Genomic DNA, 21,264 nt, shown 5'->3' with positions numbered 1-21,264 from the left:
GACAAAAATAGTGGTGGGGGAACCTCAGACCGTCTTTGGTCTGAGGATTCAACCATCAGACACGCAGACAGTCTGGTCCGAGAAAATTGGTCTGCAGACAGCCCCACACACGATAAGACAAGTGCCAGACGCCAGACCAGACGGTCTGGTCTAAATACTAAGATGCTTCCCAACAAAACAGCTGTTACAGCACCACTTGCGACGTTGCCACTTCGAAGGCTGCGGCCTGGAGTTAAAGGTGGCCTGGCCGAAACACCGATGTGGTCGTGGTGGGGGTGTTAAAGATGGCCGTGGGTGGGTCGTCGTAGTGGAACCTTGACAATCAATACTAGTTATTACTTATTAGTAGGCCTGAGAAATTACTATACCAACATAATATACGTTAATAAAAAAATAAGAATAATCGGTAGGCCTACAAACAAAATAAATTGTTACGCTTAATAATGGGTAATAAATGACAGAGTACACAGTAGTAACCAATGTCATCGTAATTTGTGATCTATAATCAGTGCTTTGAATGAACGTTTGTCAATTTACTTTATTCTCCTACTGTACTGAACAGCTGAGACTTGTACTTAGTTAACAACGTAAAAAGTATGGAAATTAAAAACCTTTTTTCTTATTCATTCTCTTTCACTGGCCCTTTTGGCCCACTGCTGTTTTGCAAAGACGGAGTTGTCAATTCAATTCTATTGAAATTTTGTAATAATAGGCTATCTGAAGTGTCTTATTTCGGCCCTAAAGTTAAAAATTAAACATCAGCTATGGCAGTTCAGATAGAAACAATTGATCTTGAAATGGATTCCGACGAAGTGGCTGATGAAGTTATTCCTCAGAACAAAGAAAAGTAAGTCACAAACAAGTCTCAATTCAACAAGTTTGCATTTAATGCATTAGATAGAACTCCATGTTTATGCTTGACGATTAGACTGATATATTATGCCTTAGAATATTTAGGAATACTGCTAATATTTGGCTGCTTTAGGAGAGAGAGTGTACATCCTATCCTAAACTTATCAGTGACTAGGCCCAGGCCTTATGTTTGCCTTTGCATCAATCAGGCTTGCCAAAGCGGACATCTGAGATATATTGTCGGATGAATAACAATATACCTATATCAATAGGGCCTATGTATCCGATTCAATATTGCCTAATTTACCTAACCGCCTCGATCAAAATACAAATAATATCATATTTTTTCACTTGTGGTCAAAGTCAACATCCTTAATCTGCTATCCCGAATGATTTTGACAGTTGCTGGCAACTTGTTCCCAAACTAAAGAGAGGTTATCCCACACATAAAAAAACCAAGGTTTTTGTCCCTAATTTTTTTATGTACCATTTTAATGATGATTGTTGCGTTATAAATGACATAATTTGATGAAAACTACTGTGCTAACAAGATGAATAGTTTCCTCGACGACCTACCCTCTGCGTGGACTTCGTACTACCAAAAGTATCAAAAGGCACAGTCAATCTTCAAAATATTAAGAGATTCTCTATAGACCAAGCTTTTATTTTGAATTGTCAAAAGTTTTGATTTTCAAGTGTTTGATTAGTAACCTAGGCCTATTAAGGTAAACATACCAAATACCGAACGGTTAAGGTTAGGTTATGAATTAATCTGTAAAATATATTTATAGGTATAAAGTAAGCTTTATTTGTTGTTATTAAAATGATTGCTTATATTTCCAGATTTAATTTTCAGCGTTTGAAGTCAATAATAATAATATTTATTACCAGAAATTGTGTTTTTTTCAACCAATACCAAAAATTTTGAAACTGCCTAATACCGAATTCGAATTTCCTAACTTAATACCGAATTTGTGCCGCCTAATACCGAACGGCAATTCCGCCGGCGCCCAGGAAGCCCAAAAACGTATTGAAAGCAATTTTTATTCTCATTTAATTCTTAAATTATATCTCATACAAGATTTAACAAATAAAAATAACAAGAGTTGAGTTAAAACATGGTTGTGAAGGGGATGATCTCATTACTTCAGCAGGTATTGGTTAGACATTCTCTGGAATGTGAGTCATGTAAGTGGAGATGGGGTGAGTTGACCTCTGGTATGTTTTTTGCATATTTCAATATAAACAAGGACAGAATGATGTCATGGTTATATAATGTAGGAATGTAGAGGGGCTAATCATATGGCAGTTCAGATGGTATTTTGGGATTGGCATTCCCAAGAATCTGAGTCATAAGGGGTGATGAGGGTGTGTTGGCTCTGGTTTGTTATTTTGCTAAATAACATTTAATAAGTAAGAAAGCTACTACGTTTTTGTGAATTTTGAAAATATATAGGCTAACTATTATGATTGTAATAATTTCCGATTTTACTTAGCTGTTTACAGTTACCCTAAGTTAATAATTTGTAAATATAACAGAAAAAAACGTAACATTCTCGGAAGTTTGGAACTGCTTCAGTAGGCCTAATACACTACTTTCTGATAAGAATAACATTCCAAAGTATTAAATATTTGACAATTTTGAAAATAGATATAATTATAAAGGGTAATAATTACCGATTGTTAGCTGTTTACAGTTCATAATGTGTATATATAACACTAAAAACGTAAGGTTCGGCGGTTCGGAACTGCTTCAGTAGGCCTATGAAAACCATTTATCTCCTAATAAAATTGTTTCAAAGTATACATTTTCGTAATTTTTGGAAAATTTATAATTTTAACTTGTTATAATTATGTATTTTATAGCCATTTAACTTACAATTAATTTATAACTAAAATTATCCTACGAAAAATGTAACAACGCTCGGTAGTTTAAAACTAGCCTACTTCAGTGGGCCTAAAAAGACCATTTTCTGCTAAAAATATTCTTTTAAAGTACTCTACTTTTATAAAATTTGGCAAATATATGATTTTATTTATAACTAATATGGTTTATATAGGTATTTGCAATTAATAATAATTCAAAATCAGTAAATATATCATGAAAAACATAACGATCCGAAATTAGGAAGTACCGCTGCCTAATTCCGAACATGCGTTCGGAACTTAGGCTTAGTGTACATTTCGCCATCCTAATTCCGAACGGCTAGAAAATTAATTTTAAAATAGTTTCTGGGTCTTTATTATGCCTTAAAATGACAGAAAAATATTTAAATTTGCATATTAACAACTGTACTTTATTACAAATTGGCCGGTATAGTTATTTAAAGCCTAAGAATCTCAACCACTTTCCTAAGGAAACAGACAAGAGATTTTAGAAATTTGCAAAAACTGTGTACAGCATCAGGACTAACCAACATGGTTGGTTAGTCCTGGTACAGCATTACCAATCACGGCTTACTGGATCTAGTGGCCAATGACGATCTACAAACCCATTTGTCTGCAGACAGATTAAAAGCCAACGAATGCTTTAATCTTAAGTAGGTGTTGATCAGATGAAGCATATGCTTATTATTTGAGACAAAACCCAGCGCGTTCGGTATTTGGCAGGTGTTCGGTATTTGGTATGTTTACCTTAGTGTTTTGATTAGAGAAAGGTCCCAATATTTTTGGAAAATGTTGAGAAAACATTCTTTTCTTGGATTGATTTTACCATGCGACGAGTGACGACAATTTTGTCTTCACAACTGCCCGGAGATGTTCACAGTTGTGCCACAAACCCAGGAAACAATGATAACCTATGTCTCCAACCTTGTGGAAGATATTCATGTTTTTGATGTGATTGAAAGAGATAGGCCTATTTATGATGGTACCACGATCATGGGACAAATTGACAATTCTGCTGCTAATATGAGAAACAATGACAATATATCTCCGTGGTGGCAGAAATTATCATGATTTTGCTGTATTGTGATATTGCTGTTCCTACCAGGAGAGGTTCATGATTGCTCTGAAAACCCAGGAGAGAATGATCATGTCGACGTGATCGCGAACGGGATATTAACAATCTCAGGACATAGTCAAAATCTTTCTGCTGATGTAGAAAACGATATTTCGGTGACCGTGGGAGATGATTAATTTTGCTGGAGAGCGGGTGACAATAATCATTTCTCTTTTGAAGCAAGATAAAATTAACATTTTTTTTTGTTTCTTCTTTTTTGGTAAGCCTACCGGTACTGAAATTTTGTTTGGCCAAACTTCGGACCTCTACACAGTTGTGTATTTAAGCTGTAAATATCCAGAACTACAGGATCTGTGAGTTAAAAATTCTCATTACAGTAGAACTCCTCTTATCCAACCATGACGGGACCGGGCCATGGTCGGAACGGCCAAAAGGTCAAATATAGGGAGGAGCATAACCCTCCTTAAAACAACCAATAGGTACCAATAAGTACATGTTTTATGATGTGATGTGTGTGTGGGTTGATGCATATGTGTTTTATTGCGACATCGGTAATCCTCTCCTGTAACTGCGACAACACCCATGAGCGTAACTTGCAGTTTCCGCTACGGCGGCAACACCTGTTATCGGCGACAGTGGTATCGTTTGCCGCAATTACAGCAACATCCGCGATGTCTCGCTCAGCGTTGCCGAAGACATCAAACAAGTAGTCGGTCGGACACTAGGTCGGATATCCTAAGGAGTCTGTTATTCTAAGGTCGGTTATTAATGGTTTTACTGTACTAAATATTTACTATTAAAATTCATTTTCATAGCCCCAGGATTGTGTAATATGACATAATGGTAATAATGGTTAAAACATACCTCGTCAGACAATCCTTGACATGTAGGGTCGAAATTGCTACATATGTTTCGGCGGTTATTTACTAATCTCCGCCATCGTCAGGCAAATGCTAACTAGACAAGAATCCAGTTGTAGTTCACAACTAACTAGAATGAATAGTTATCAAATACTATAGTTCGGCCGCTTAGAAAACGACCTGCGCGCTAATGCTAAACCAATGCTGGAGGAGGTCGCTTTCTAAGCGGCCGAACTATAACTATATTTACTAATTTGTGTTCACTTAAGCTTTGTCAAAGTAAAACCCTGATAAACTGTGGCCTTAATTTTAACTAGGGCTATTAGGATATTTATCTATATAAAAAACGTTTATTTGAAACCGCCCTGCCCCCTTTTTGGTTATCAGGGTTTTATTGTAATAAAGTTTGTATCCTTTAATTCAATGCCACTACTGTTTTATTGCAATTTTCCAATTATTTACTACCAGCATTTTTTAATAATCAGCAAGTTTGGTTGGTTCTAGGTTAGCTTAGAATAGTTTAATTTTATTAATTGATATATTCATAGGTAGACTAGGCTGACTGAAAAATATCGGTATTGCAATAAAAAAGTAGTGGTAGTGAATTAATGGGAAAGAACAGTTTTTCCTACCCTGTTATTACTTTGGCCATTTAAAACTAGTAAATGTTTAGTATCATAATGTGAGTATATATATTCAATGATCCAGATATTGACAGCTTTAATACACTAGATAAGTTTACTAAACAACTGTTAGCTGATAGCATTTTTGTGTAGTAGTCGACCACCTTGCAAAGCTGTGTCTACCGAGTCACTACTGTATCTTTAAAGATAGATGACTTTTCAGTACTTTCACACTACAGTAGGCTTCAAGCTATTTTATATGTTTGTGACATTATTAGTTTATGTGTCAACCACTTTAATTGCTTGTATTAATAAACATGTTTTTACAAAGGATAATAACCTATACTAAGATCCATGCCAACAACTGTCTTCAGTTGCTGCATGTCTGGAATACCTACCATCTTTTTAAAATATTTTTTAACACCAGCAAACCTTTTGAGACAAATCATTCCTTAGGTGTTACCATGTCGTAAAAAAAAGAACAGTTTTAATTGTATTTCTGCAAGTTCTTATCTAAAACAATTTACTTATACAAATAATATCTATTTCAGACTTGCAGAAGCCAAGAAAGACCAAGGAAATGCTCAGTACAAGTTGAAGCAATACCACAAAGCTCTTCCATTCTACACGGAGGCAATTGGTAATTTATTTATTTATTTTATTTATTCAATGTTTTAATGTTTTCTTCCATAGGCCTATTAGCATCCTTAATTAAACTGTAGGCCTATGGTTTAGTCCTCTGAGCTGTGAGTAATGTAAAGTATCGTACTTACTAACCGTCAATCAGTTCCAATGTACGGTACATGTTTTGCAACATCATCAGCAAATTGATGAACTTCACATCAAATGGCATTAAAAGCTATCAAGCTACCATTATCTTATTCACAAAATATGCTGATAGTTTTATTTCATTTTAACTCTATTTTATAATGAAGACAGGGCTGGTGGCGTCGTCCTGTAATATAGCTACTAGGAGGTCACGAATTGTGGATATTTATAGGTATGCACTGTGAATGCGATACTCTCTGGTGTGGATTAACGTCCGCACAAGTGAGTACAATGATGATCTGCAGTACTGTCCTGATAATTAGACCAATTCGTTTATTAGAAGGCAAAAATGTGGTATGGATACCATTAATCTGTTGGTCCCTTAGTTGCTATTGGCTGTATGGGCTATTAATTAACAGCTGTGTCTAAGGAACATGTCAGCCTTAGTCACTAACAAGACTACAAGATCGCGCCACTCATCCTACACTCATCACCATTCATACTTGGCTTAAAATACCTACATTTGTATGGTCGCCATTTCATAAGAAAGTATTAAAGGAAGTACTATGTTTGAAACTTCCTCAGTTGGCTGTACCACCACATAATTAGGCTACAAAACAGCCCCCCTTTTCAACTAGCTGGATCCACCCATGCCCGAGACAGTGACGTAGCTGGGGGGGGGGGGGGGGGTCCTGGGGGTCTTAAATCCTTCCGTTCTTAAATATAATGATTTTTTTTTGTTAAATTAAATGTAAAATTATATAATCATACTGTATTGACGTTGGGGTTGATTATTTCCAATGCCAAGAGAGCTAAAAAAGACCGTTTTAGGGCCTATATTTTTAAAAAAATTCCCAGATCCCCCGGTCAGACGACGCCCCCCCCTATTTTGTAATCCTGGCTACCCCACTGCCCGAGAGAAGCAGTGTTTGGTTCAGTGGTGGCGTGATGTGATGTCATTGGAAATCTATGAGTTTGCTTTTTGATTATACCCCTAATCTCAATTTGGCCACATAATATCTATCAAAATATAGTACAGATTATGTTGCCTGTATGTTAGAGAAGGATTTGATGAATCCATTTTAATCCCCGAGGTTATGCCTATTTCTTATTTTACTAACCCATTTTCCAACATTTAGTATTGTGTCTTATTGTCTCTTATTGTATTGGATAGGTATCCAATTGATAGGGATGGAATCACAAAATAGTGACTGGCCTAGTCACTATTTTACTTAGTCTACTTAAGTTTAGTTCTTTATTTAAAATTTGGACTTGGGTCCAAATGATAAACATAATAGCATAACAATAAACAATAATAAAATAATAATAACATACTTAAACAATATTCAATTTTTTTTACAAACAACCAATACAGGTTGCCCACCTTTAGAATTGTGCAGGCAAAACAAAACGTCAGCCGAGTTCTGGTGTTTTAGATCAATATATCCCATTCCCTCTTAACTAAGTTTCAGTAAAAAGTATAAACTGGTTTTTTCCTAAGAATTCCTAAGAAATTCTTCAGAAACTGCTATTGTGGATAAATTTATATTATTAGCGTTTTTTTGTAGGCTATAGTTGTTAGATTATTGGTTTTGAAACGTACCGTAGTTTAAGTTCAGGCTCTGTGGCAGTTTTAAACTATTTTTCCTCTTACATGTCTTTAAGATCATCTCTTTATCATAATAACTTGTATTGATTCATGATCAATGCTTGATATAGCATATGTTTTTGTGACTTGTCTTGCAGAACTTTGCCCGGAAACAGCGTCTTACTACGGCAACAGAGCAGCGTGTTACATGATGTTGTCCAAGTATCGTGAGGCTTTGGAAGACGCTCGGAAATCTGTCATTCTGGATCCTAAATTCACCAAGGTAGGCCTTTATCTGTAAATACCTAAATAAACAGTCCATGAGGTTGTCCATCAAACCGGTAGAATACAACATAAGAAGGCATAAACTATTAATGAAATCCCACAATTTTATATGATTTTGTACATTTTTCAAGGTGCACTATTTGTTTTTTATCTTGAAATGAAATATAATTAATAAATATCCTTCTGAATCAAGAATAGGCCTTTAAAGGAATGTCAAGACCATTTAGCAATATCTGTTTTGTTTACTTTTACTTTACGGTACAAGATGAAGAACCATTCCGTTGGAAACATGGAGGACTTTTGCTATCTTGACGTTTCTTGTCACTTTAAGTTTTGTGTTTGTTGCTCTTCTGAAATCTTGATCATGAATTTTTGTTTATACTATAACCATATGTTGCAATGCATTTGGAAGATTCATTTTCCACATATACATCTTGAAGTAATTTAGTTTTGATAGAATCAGCCATCATCCTGACACCAAAATTTTTGTTACACATAATCATTGGATGGAATTGATTTTATTTCACTTTTAATACTTTCTGATGGCTCAAGTTGAACCAAGCAATGTTTGTAGGGCTGGGTGAGAGTGATAAAATGTTGCGTGTCTCTTGGAGACGCTTCCACAGCAGAGAACGCTCTAGCTCGTCTTGCGGAGCTGGAGCCTAACAACGCAACAATAGTCGAGGAGAAACGCAACATAGACACATTGAAAAAGTATGAGGAAGGGATCAACAAGAGCTACGAACAGAAAGACTACAGGAGGGTTAGTAATCATCATTCTCATCATGACTTTCTTAAATTAAACCTTGGCCGGTTATTTGTGTATATTACAAAGGTGTAAATAAATGCTTATGTTTATCCTAATGTTGCTGTAGCAGTTAGTTTAGGCTCCAGACCCTGGCCAATTCTAATGTTTTTTTTTTAATTTTGCACTCAGAGGCAGTGCAATAAATATTTCAAACTCTGAATATTTTTGTTGGATTTTTACCATAACTGTTCTATTTCTTATACAAGAATATTATTCACACATCTTGCTTGAACAAACTCTATTTTCAAACTAAACTAATGTTTACAAAAACATCTGACAACAAACATATTTAAACACATGATTAAAGAACAGACTTAATACAACATCCCGCTTCAAGATGTCCACATCTTTATGAACCTCAGTACCGCCTCGGTTTCTTAATGGACCTTCCGTAACGGGTTACTGTGCCAGCTCCTGGACGATCACGTGAGTTGCATGGACGATTAAGGACCATGGATGAACAGTTTGAAAGAATTCCATCTCCTCCGTAGTACGGTGCAGGAACTAAGAACTTCCTGTTTCGGCGAATAGTTCTCTTGTCAGTTTCCACAAGGTAGGAACGTGGTTCGTTCAATTTCCTGACTACCTTACCGTGTCGACGTAGATCTGTGATCCATACCATGCTTCCAACTTCTAATTCACTTAAACCACTCGCTCCATGTCGTTTATCAAATTGTATCTTGTACTTATTCTGGTACTTATTCTCCCTCTCAAGAAAATTCTTATTTTCCACAGGATTTCCAACCAAAGTAGATGGAAGATTGTCTCTTAATTTCCTTCCAAACATAAGTTCAGATGGGGAAAAGCCGGTTTCAAGAGGTGAGGTCGGGTAAGAAAGTAGGGCAAGTTCAAATTTATCCTTGTTTTTCTTCATTAGCCCTTTTGCTACTTTCACAGCTGCTTCAGCTGCCCCATTTCCCTGATGGTGGTGGGGACTACTTCTGAATGTGGAGAACCCCCACTCCTTTGCAAACAATTTAAATTCACTTGAGTCAATATGGTGAAATTGTGTCCCACTATCTGAATAAACACGTTGAGGAATTCCAAAACGTGAAAATGTGGTTTTGCAAACCCGAATCACATCTGAAGCCCTCATTCGATGCATTTCCTCGACTTCAAAGTATCTTGAGTAGTGATCCACGATAACCATATACCACTTGTCTTCGTGTTTGAACAAGTCAACAGACACATTTTGCCACGGGTAATCCGGGACAGTTCTCGGAATCAATGGTTCACTGTGATTAGTTGAGTTCTGAATACACACTGGACACGATTTGATTTTCCTTTCTATTTCTTGAGAAATTCCAGGCCACCACATGGTTCCCAAAGCACGTTTCCTTGTTTTTGTGATTCCCAAGTGTCCACTGTGAAGCCTCTCGAGCATTTCCGCTCGTAGTTCTTGAGGTATTATCATCCGAGTTCCTCGAAGCAATAGCCCATCAATACAACTTAACTCGTCTTTCACATTAAAGTACTCTTGAATCTCATTAGGTAAACTTGATTTTACAGGCCATTCGTCTAAAATTTGTAACTTAAGTTGTGCACAGATTGGATCTCTCATTTGTGAGTGAAGTACCTTTGTCACATTTTCATCTGTAGTGTTTATACTAATCAGACTGATTTCGTGGACGAAGGCTTCCACTTCTTCGGTCAATTCGCCATCTTCGTCAGCCGGAATAGGACTTCTTGATAGTAGATCTGCTATGGCAAGGTCTTTTCCTGGGGTCCAGGTCATGCGATAATCGTATCTCATCATACGCATTCGGAACCGCTGTAGCCTCGGTGAGAGCTCGTCCAAATTTTGTGTTTTGAAAATTGAGACAAGCGGTTTGTGGTCGGTCTCAATTGTGTACATTTTACCCATCAGGAAACATTTCAAACGGTCACTTGCCCATGTGCACGCAAGCGCTTCTCTCTCAATGTTACTATAGTTTTCTTCAGCAGGCGTTAGAGTCCGAGATATATATGCCACAGGTTTCTTGTTTTCTCCTTCAACTTGAAGTAAAACCGCTCCAAGACCTTTTTTTGAAGCATCGCAAGAAAGAATCGAGGGTTTTTGCGGATCGTAAACAGTCAAACATGGCTCTGATGATAAAATCTGTTTTACTGTGACAAAAGCGTTTTCTTGAGCTGGTCCCCAAAGGAAATCATTTTTAGTCTTTAACAAGCTCGTAATTGGCTCCAAAATCTCACTGCGGTTCGGAATAAATTTTGCCAGAAAAGTGATCATGCCCATGAATCTTTGTACTTCATTAGCGTTTCTTGGAGCTGGTAAGTCCACAATCGCTTGTACCTTGCTTGGATCAGGCTTGATTCCGTCCTTAGACAGCACAAACCCCAGAAATGTCACAGTCTTCTTGCAGAACTCCGACTTCTGCTTATTCAAGGTGATTCCATTAGCTTGCACTCTCTCTAGAACGGCCCTAAGACACTCGTCGTGTTCTTCTTTCGTTCTTCCCCATATCAGACAGTCGTCAATGTGCACTAAACAGTTCTTTGCCCCTTCTAAAGCTTTTGACATGCGGCGCTGAAACTCTTCAGGAGCGGACGTAATTCCAAAAGGTAACTTACGGAATTTATACCTCCCAAAAGGGGTGATAAATGTTGTGTAATCTTGTGACTCCTCTGCAAGGTTCAGTTGCCAGAACCCTGAATTCGCATCGATCTTGCTGAAGTACTTGGCTCCCGCGATCTCGGCCAGTGAAAGTTCGATCTTTGGGATAGGATAAAACCGACGTTTCACACTGTTGTTGAGTTTGGATAGGTCTACGCAGATCCTAACCCCACCTCCCTTTTTTGCGCAAACTACCATTGGTGCGCACCAATCAGTCGCGTGTTCAACTGGAACAATCACTCCTTTCTCAAGCATATCGTCTAACTGCTCTTTCACCTTGGTTTTTAAAGGTATTGGTACAACCCTGGGGGTGGATATAGCGTAAGGAACTGCATTCTCCTTCATTTCAATCTTGTACTCTCCTTTCATATTTCCCAGCCCTTGAAATAAATTAGGATACTTAGTAGCCCAGTCAATATCATGTGAATCTACAGAAAAAATTCTCCTCACCAGGTTCAGCTCTTCACAGGAACGTCTGCTAAGAAGTGGAACAGTGATCTTCTCAGAAATATACGCAAGATCATAAACTGATACACCCTTATGTTCAAGCTTTAGCCTTAAAGTTCCCAAAATATTGATTCGTTCTTTCTTCTTTGCGCTAAACACAGGGGATTTTGCACTTTCCTAGAGGCAGAGTCTTAATAAAATCACCAAGAACTCCTACTGGAATCATGGTTACATCAGCTGCTGTGTCAAGTTTAAATTTTATAAGACCTAAATCTTGGTTTCCACAGCTTGCTTTTACCTCCTGGACCCAGGCTTTGTCACTGCTGTCTATATTCCCTATGAAAATCTCAGGAACCTGTTGATAACCACTGTCTGAATCTTGCTGTTCGATTTCCTTAACAACGTTTTTGTTTTTTCTCATCCACTTTTCGCGGGAGGGACAACATCGAAAAAAATGTCCAATCTCGGAACATTTGTCACATTTGGCTTTCCTAGCAGGGCATTCGGCCAGTGATCCGTGCCAGTTATAACCACATTTCCTGCACTTTTTTCTCATAGCATCCTCGGTGAATTTCTGTTCACCAGCTCTTTCAGACAGATTTGTTTTACCGACTTGTATTGACGTTTGATTCACCATAAAAACATTAGTATTGGCGAGCTCACGTTTTTGGCGTTCTAGCTCCTCGTGTTGGCGCAAGGTATTAATCGCCTTCTCCTGAGTCAATTGAGAGTCCAGCTGGAGTCTATCACTTAGAGCCTCATCTTTCATACCAATAATGAGGACCAGAAGCACCATCTCATCGTTCAGTTCACCCCATGCACACGTTTTTGCAAGACCATGCAAATCTGTTATGAATTTTTCAGATGGATCACTCCCTTGCTTGTGTCTCAGAAATTTTGTTCTCTCATAAATGATATTTCGTCTTGGCACAAAGTATGCATCAAAGGCCCGAAGAGCCTCGTCATAAGTATTCGGTTTTGGTGAAAACGAATCGAAAATATCTTCACTCCTACTACCCATTGTAAACAAAAGTACATCGATTTGCCGAGCGTCGGAAGTGCTATCTAGACCGCACCCCCGTCTGTACCTTTGAAAGCGATTCCTCCAGGAATGCCACTCATTCGGAGTAAAAGAGAAGGTATCTGGAGTTGGTAACGTCAGATTTATCATAGGAGTAGGAGTACACATTACTGCATTATTTTCTCGGTTTGTCTGTCCCAATGCAAAACCTAGTGACTCACCTTCAGTCTTTCTAGAATCCCTTTCTGACATGTAGTTGAATTCACTTTGGGCATCCTCCTCATTGTCCTCATACCTTTGCCTACGAGTATTTCGTTTTTTTCTGCCCTTACTTGACATCATGCGTGGTTTTAGACTTTGTTCGATAAAAAATCCACTAAGCTGCCACCATGTTCTATTTCTTATACAAGAATATTATTCACACATCTTGCTTGAACAAACTCTATTTTCAAACTAAACTAATGTTTACAAAAACATCTGACAACAAACATATTTAAACACATGATTAAAGAACAGACTTAATACAACAATAACATATATATATTTTGTATTTTTTTTGTATTATAAGTATATTGTAAACCTTTTATACAGATTACAAATTTTAAAATACATAGCCTACATATCAACAGTTGGAAAACTAATGACTTTCAAATTCTTATTTAAATTCTGAAATGAAATGAAAGTCCTTCTTTATTGAGGCGAACTTAAGACCTCATGGTCCTTTCTTACAGTTAACCTCTAAAAAAACTAATAATAACAACAAAATATTAACAAAAAATACAATTATATTACTAATATCTCTCATTATAATTTATTCCTGCTTTGCTTTGTTGATTAAGATTGAATATGACCAATTCGTAGTAGTTTACATTTGTCTCTGCTCGTAGGTGCTGTTCTTCTTGGATCGCTCTATCGAGGTGGCGACTGCCTGCACTCGGCTGAAGGTGGTGAAGGCGGAGTGTCTCGCGTTCCTGGGTCGCTACCAAGAGGCGCAAGAACTGGCCAATGAGCTGGTGTCAGCCGATCAGACCAACGCTGACGCCATCTATGTGCGGGGACTGTGCCTGTACTATCAGGACAACGTGGACCGAGCTTTCTCCCACTTCCAACATGTGTTGCGCCTTGCACCTGACCACAAGAAGGCCGTTGACATATACAAGGTATGACTTGCATCCATAACGTCTTTTACTGTTAAATAAATGGAAGATTTTTATTAGTTTTTGACTTTTTTAAATACCTTGGCATTGTGTTTGCGTGATGTATTTAATAATACGAGTTCTGATGACTTTTAATCAAGATAAATTGGAACTACGGGATGAACCCTTACCATATGAGCTAGATCGTACTCTTCAAAATAAGTTTACCTTTTCTTTTTATCAGTAAATCGATATACTCCAATCACCAACTTTGGTTTTACTTTTAGGTACTATGAAGATCTTTTTGTATTTGATTAGTTCTGTATATGGTTATACACGCAACTAACACATTACATTTTAGACTAACTCTTTACATTTTAGACGCTAGTTTATTACAAATAAACCCTCTTAATATACTCAACCTTATTCATGCTATTTGTTCAGCATCTCAGGAAGGGTCTTCTGTTGTTTTGTACCCTCTAACATTTTTGCCCTTTCTTCCAATGTAAAAAATAATTACCACCATTTACCACTAGAAGCTTGGTATTATAAATCTGGGGTTTCTTTCACAGAAAGCAAGAAAGCTGAAGGAACTGAAAGAGAAAGGAAATGAAGCTTTCAACACTGGAAAAATGACCGAAGCCTACAACTTGTACACAGAAGCTCTGGCTATTGACCCGAACAACATTTCCACAAATGCTAAACTTTATAACAACAGAGCAACTGTTTCACACAGGGTAGGTATAGACAAATATTAAATAAGAATTGCAGTAGTTATCTAATAAGACTGATAAGAATATTAAGAAACTATGTAGACTGATCAATAGTTAAGTAGTCTAAGGTATTAGTAGGTAGGCAGGAGACAGCATTGTATATTAAGGGTTCTAATTCCATCTTGGGGCTTGGTCATGTCTAGTGTGCAATTCATGAGGAGTTCACCTGCCGTAGCAAAGCTTGGTGTAGAGGATAGGATAGATCGGGTGGAAGTTGTGAGCCTTAAATCAGTCATTTGCTCGTATTGTCTTAGTCTTCTACAAAAAAATTAAATTAAAAAGTTTATAACGTATATTTAATGTAGGGCCATGTTGATTGTAATGGAATTCATCAACTGAATGAAACAGGGCAGTCCTGAAAATGCCTTTAATTTGTTGAAAATATTATATTCGTTTTGCCAATTTTATTCTAGCAAAGTGATGGTTTTAAAGTTTCCTAAGTGTGCAAAGAAGCTGTCACATTAAGAACAGTTGGGTTAAGAATTCGAGGTTATCTTGTCTCTAAATGTTGGGTTAATGGTCATGGTTGATTGACGAGGAGTATTTGTTGTACAAAGATTCATAATCGATATACATTTTAGCAAGTTGTTAACAACTTAATCTCCATACTAAAGGACTGAATTCAAAAGTTAACTTTTACAGCTGGGGAGACTAAATGAAGCTGTCACCGACTGTACGGCGGCCCTCAAGCTGGACCAGAACTACTTGAAGGCCGTACTGAGAAGGGCCAAGTGTTACATGGAGTTGGAGCAGTTTGACGAAGCTGTCAGGGACTACGAGAAAGCACATTCTATGGACAAATCAAGAGGTATGACATTATTTTGGACTCTTTTTAGCCCTTTAAGGCTTTATATTTAAGTGTTTTGACAGACGAATGTGTCAGTGTAGGCGTTTTAAAGTGCCCATTTTGTGTGGGAGACCCAAGGCCGAGCAGAGAAATAACAAGTAGGAATTGAGAGAGTAAAAATGTCATAGATGTTAGGGATAAATATACTCAAACTGATTTGCGGCAAACTTGCAAAATATTGTGACATGGTGTAATTTGTTTTCTAATAAGATGTTGGGATTGAAAGAAAAAAAAACTGAAAAATAAGGTGGTTTACAGATAAAACCTGTATGATTTATAGGTTTTACCTGTAAATCATCTTCATTTTCAGTGTTGCTAAGTTTTTAAAGTTGTAAGGCCAATTTCTCTTGGGCGGATGACCCGTTCCAACAGTATTTCAAAAATCATCTTGATTTTCAGTGTTGCTAAGTTTTATTAAGTTGTAAGGCCAATTTCTCTTGGGCGGATGACCCGTTCCAACAGTATTTCATTCTTATTTATTTACCTAACAAACATTTTGATAAGAATGTGTAATCTTTATTGACAATGTCTACAATAAAGCTCAACAACAAACTCATGATATATAACAACTGTTGGCCAGCATTGTTGCGACGTGTTGGTGACTAGGATCGCGGAACATCACAACAATGTGGTCATGGAACAACTCGACAGCGTATCCTCAAAAATTACAAAATGTCCATGGCTTTTCTTTGATACTATTAGTTTTATATTAGTGTAGGCTTTTAGGCTTTATTTAGCAGTAAAAGACTACGGTTCTTTTTTTGAGCAGTGGGTCCTATTTATCATATTGCTGAGTACAGTAGAATCTCTTTAATCCAAACGCCTCATTGCTGTACTCTATACACAGTACAGTAGTTCTTTATTGTATACTGTATTTATTGATATACACACTGTAATTGTTTCTATTGTAATGTCCACTACGGTTTATTCACCATGTTTACTACTGTATTAAATAAACACTGTGTTTTACTTTATAAAGCATTTTTTTCACTTTTCCAGTAACAATTTTGATCCATTTTAGCTATATTGTTAGTTATGTAAAAACAACAATATGTTCTGTAATCTGAACTACCCCTGGTCCCAATTAGTTCGGATTAAAGAGGTTCTACTGTAATATATACTCTTGACTTTTGAGTGTATTATAATTTACTGCATTAAAATTTAGTTTAAAGTTTTAACAATAAAACATTTTTTTCTTTGGTGGTATTTGGTGACAAGTGCATTATTTAAAGTCTTCTGTTTGCTCTGGTTTATATTTAACCACTTCATCTTTTATATATATTTACCGTCTTGTGAGTTAACAGTATAAGTGTAAATTTATGTTTTAAGTGTTGTTAGACATAGTTTTATTTACTATCCGTAAATTTAATAACACGTACAATGCTGATCAAGAAACTATTCATTTCATTAATATCCACACCACTGCAACTGTTTATCTTGCAGAGAACAAGAGACTTCTGGCAGAGGCAAAGCTTGCCTTGAAGAAATCCAAGAGAAAAGACTACTACAAAATCCTCGGTGTTGATCGCAATGCCTCCACTGATGACATCAAGAAGGCGTACAGGAAGCGAGCTTTGGTCCATCATCCTGGTGAGGATTACATTACTAAATAAATGTGTGGTGAATATAGTGGGTAACACATTTTTTCCTTGCTTAGTGGTTATTTTGTTCAGATTAGTCAGAATCAAAATTAGACTCGAGGGTATTTTTAATGTGTATTTATTATAACTGTAGAGTTTCAAGTTTGTAGCATGTTTGATGAATGTGGTAGGTATATTGGATACAAAATAGTGATGACTTGGGGGACACTCAATACATGACAAATGTTACAATGACAATCAAATTTGGTCAGTTAAACCAGTCGCCATCAGCCACAATCAGAGACTGATGAGGACTGGTATAAGGCTTTTGTCATATCTGTATAATGTCACAAACACATACAATACTTAAGCCTCCATATATAATGCTTATGTTTATGTGTAAACTGTTTCTCTGTATTGTTAATTGTTGTGTTGAATACATTGAATTGAATTATTAAGGATTAAAGGGGATAAGAAGGGCTACAGCCGAACGATCATGAGCTACTACAGTATAGACTCCCTCTTATCCGGACTCCTCGGGACAGAGGCCAGTCCAGATAGCAGGGTTTCCGGTTAAACCAAAGTCCCCAAAAACTCGTAATGTAACCTAAATATTTTACTTAAATTTTTTGAGAGCATTGTATTTATTAAGGTTAAACCGATGTGCTGATAAAAATTGTTCGGTTAAAGAGATGTAATTTCCGCCGAGTGTAGTCCGGTTAAAAGATGTCCGGATAAGAGGGAGTCTACTGTACTATGGCTTCAACTTTAGGACACTTGATCGAACTTCATAGATCCAATGTGGATGAAAGATGTACTTTGCAGTTTATTCAATCTAAGTTTTCATGCACAAACTATTAAAAACCACTTTAAACAGATTGAAATTCTATTTCAGTTCAGACAATCGATTAAATATGAGGCATAGTTGCACATAGTTACAACAAGCTATAAATGTACCGCTGGGGGACTTGGCGGGGTGGAACGCTGCCGCGTTCCTAATTGGGGATAAATGTTTATTTATTCTTTACTTTTGACAATCAATACATTGTGTAGCTTGTATTATGTGAGTTATCGCTTATCAGGGCCAACTGAAATATTGGGGGCTTTAACAAGATATCGGGCAGCTGTAGACATCTTGTTTTACATGCAATGTGTCTGTGAAATAATTTAATACCCCCGCCGCAGCAAACCTGCAGACTAAGCGAATTTCCATTTGCCTGATTGGATTTACACTAAAATATCTCCTTAAAAATATCACATTTATTCCCTATTTAAATAGAATCAGTTTAACACATAGTTAGGTTTGCTGCAACAGGGAGGGTGAAAGTGTTTTTTTTATGTAAAATGTTAATAGTTAGTAAGAAATAAAAACATTTTCCAAATTTGGGCAAAACATGTTAATAAACAAGCAAACTACAACAGTTTACTTATTCTCCATAAGAATAACATGAGAATTTTAAATTTACAATTTTTTGGAATTTTCTCCGTAACCATTAGGCGCATTATAACGCTTCAATATACTAAATTATTTGTTTTTTTAAGCTCTACAAAATTGTTTGGAAAGAAATTGCAAAATTTTATGTTTTTTGGGTCAAAAATGGGATAAACCCATTTTTACCCCATAAAAGCCCCCATAAACCCCCGTTCCCATGGTCCAATCATGCTGGTTTTCGAACTCGTTCAAATAAACGTAGGTTTACAGGTTTGTACCAAATTTCATTAAAATCGGATCATTTTTGCTCGAGTTATAGCGCTAACGGACACACATATATATATATAAATATATATATATATATATATATATATATATATGAATTTGAACGGATGGTGTTTTTGGCCTCTAGGGACCTCAAAACGAAAAAAAAAATCGGTCCCGGGTCCAGGTCTTACCATGAGTACTACGGTAATAGCTTATTCCCTATATGGGAAATTCGCTAAAAGTAAAAAATCAATGATTGTGTGTTTTAGATCGTCATGCCAATGCCTCGGACGGTGAGAAAAAGGAGCAGGAGAAAAAGTTCAAGGAGGTAGGTGAGGCTTACGGCATCCTCTCTGACCCCAAGAAGCGCGCCAGATACGACAGTGGCCAAGATATGGAGGATGACGGTCACTCACGTAAGTGTTAGAGTAAGAAGATCCATTTTACAGCCCCTGGACTCAACAACCATCACACTCCTTATTTTAGCAAAAAATAAATAAAAAAAAACAGTTGCAGTGACTAGTTTACACTCAGCTGTTCTTGACATGATGAAGGTAGGATGGGATTTTAGCCGAAGTTTATTTTAACTACAATAAAAAAAAATTTTGATGTTTTAATTAGTACTCAGATTTTGTACAAATGTTTTGGTAACCCTTTTCACTTACGGTGAGTATGAAATGTATTGAAATAGATTTTTCAATATATATTACTTTTATATTCTCCAGAGAACAACTTATTTCCAATTTAATCAAAATCAGTGATCAAACTAAGCAATCAGTTTTTATACAAATGCTTTTCCATACACACAGTGGGTACAAATAATCCTTAACACTGTATTGGCTGAGTATGTTGTACCTTACTCATTTTTACTATTGTTCCAGATGAAATGGATCCAAATGATGTGTTCCGAGCATTCTTTGGAAACCCCGGCGGAAGTTTCAGCTTCGACGCAAACCAGTTCCCCAGTGGTTTTACGTACCACTTCCAGTGAGCGCCTGACCCACCCTGAATGTACAGTTACACGACCCCACGATAACTCATTTGATGTTTACTTTTCCACACTAAAACAATTTCATGGATTTAGAACAAGTCACAAGTGGTTGTACAAATTGAACTTGGTAGTTGTAGTAGACTAAGTCAACCGATGTTGATTCTGAAAAACACTTACATTCATAAAATAAATGTGTTTCTTTAACTGTTCATCACATCAAATAACCGAGCAACATTCCTTACTGGGCACTGATATTTGTCCTTTTTGTGTTTTTTTCACTCTGTTAGTATCACTTTACTTTATATTCGGAACTAACATTTGCTACCGAATTGAGTATTTTGTGTAAGAAACAATGTATACATAAACCCTTAATACATATTATATATTTCAGTCTCTACTCAATCATTAACCGTTCTTATAACGATGAGGTTAATAATTAATTGTACTATGTTTGTCACTTCCTCTAGGCTGTGTCGTTATATTGAGGCTGTGACATATTTCACTTTGTTCCCAGTTAGGAATTGATTATGAAGCTCATTTTTCTTATTTCTTAATCATTTTAAAATTATATACTTATGATCATTATTTTGTAATTTTTTTAAATTGAATTGAATTTACTGGTGTATCTTAAATTATCCCTTTGGAGATTGACAAACAGTTTTCTTCATTAGATTTTTAAAAGCTTTCATGAAGTGAGTAGCAGTAAATTGTATTCATACATTTTGAGGTACACAGGTGTGCCCAACAGGCACATTAGTAAAAATCAATTCTTCAAAGGTGCCAACATAGAAATGCATCGAATAATTTCTGGCCTTTTGATCAAGGTTCATTTAGAAGCTCTTGCTACTGAAAGCTCTGTAAATAACTTGCTCTGAGCCAATCTCTATCAGACATTAGCTCTACCAAGTAATGGTAATGTTTCACTTATTTTCATTCAATGGCATCAAAAATAGTGTCTACCTCTTTGGTAACTCGTGTGATTTTCATAGTAGCTCACATACATTTATAAGTTGTGTATTTTTAATTAGAAATAGGTTAAAGTCTATATATTGTAAATGTGTTTTTTTACCAACTTTCCTAATGACAAGAACCACTGGTTTAATGTTTGGTTTTGAACTGATCCCTGTACAATTTATTCAGATTGTGTTGAAGCCAATTTTATTAGAATAATTAGTATTTTGGTGTTTCTTCAACTTTTTGTTGGCCTTGTGATAGTTAATTTATGTTCAACAATTTATTAATAAAATATTTAATTTACTTGCACTGTTACGTTTTCATCCTTACCTTTTTTCGCTGAATTGTAATGGAATATTTTTAAGGGTGTAAGTGGTGGGGGAACTTCCCCTTAAACCACCTAAATTTTGTGAACAGGCAGGGTCAAAAGCCTATCATTAGACAGGGTTCATTTAA

General features: G+C 36.4%; 1 protein-coding gene across 1 annotated transcript; it reads left to right on the top strand.

Moving 5' to 3' along the window:
* Positions 1–643: 643 nt before the first annotated feature.
* On the top strand, positions 644–21,117 carry LOC128999674 (dnaJ homolog subfamily C member 7-like). The gene is made up of 10 exons (XM_054426295.1): positions 644–847; positions 5,849–5,937; positions 7,812–7,936; positions 8,513–8,701; positions 13,716–13,988; positions 14,537–14,701; positions 15,380–15,545; positions 17,028–17,174; positions 19,133–19,279; positions 19,745–21,117. The coding sequence occupies exons 1-10, from the start codon at positions 765–767 to the stop codon at positions 19,852–19,854; spliced, it is 1,494 nt and encodes a 497-aa protein (XP_054282270.1). The 5' UTR covers positions 644–764; the 3' UTR covers positions 19,855–21,117.
* The last annotated feature ends 147 nt before the right edge of the window (positions 21,118–21,264 follow it).

The sequence above is a fragment of the Macrosteles quadrilineatus genome, unplaced genomic scaffold (assembly GCF_028750875.1).
Source record: "Macrosteles quadrilineatus isolate MER2022 unplaced genomic scaffold, UCM_ALF_1.0 Scaffold_8__2_contigs__length_117827958, whole genome shotgun sequence".
In the NCBI taxonomy this organism is placed as follows: Eukaryota; Metazoa; Arthropoda; class Insecta; order Hemiptera; family Cicadellidae; genus Macrosteles; species Macrosteles quadrilineatus.
This window is presented reverse-complemented; position numbering and strand designations above follow the sequence as displayed.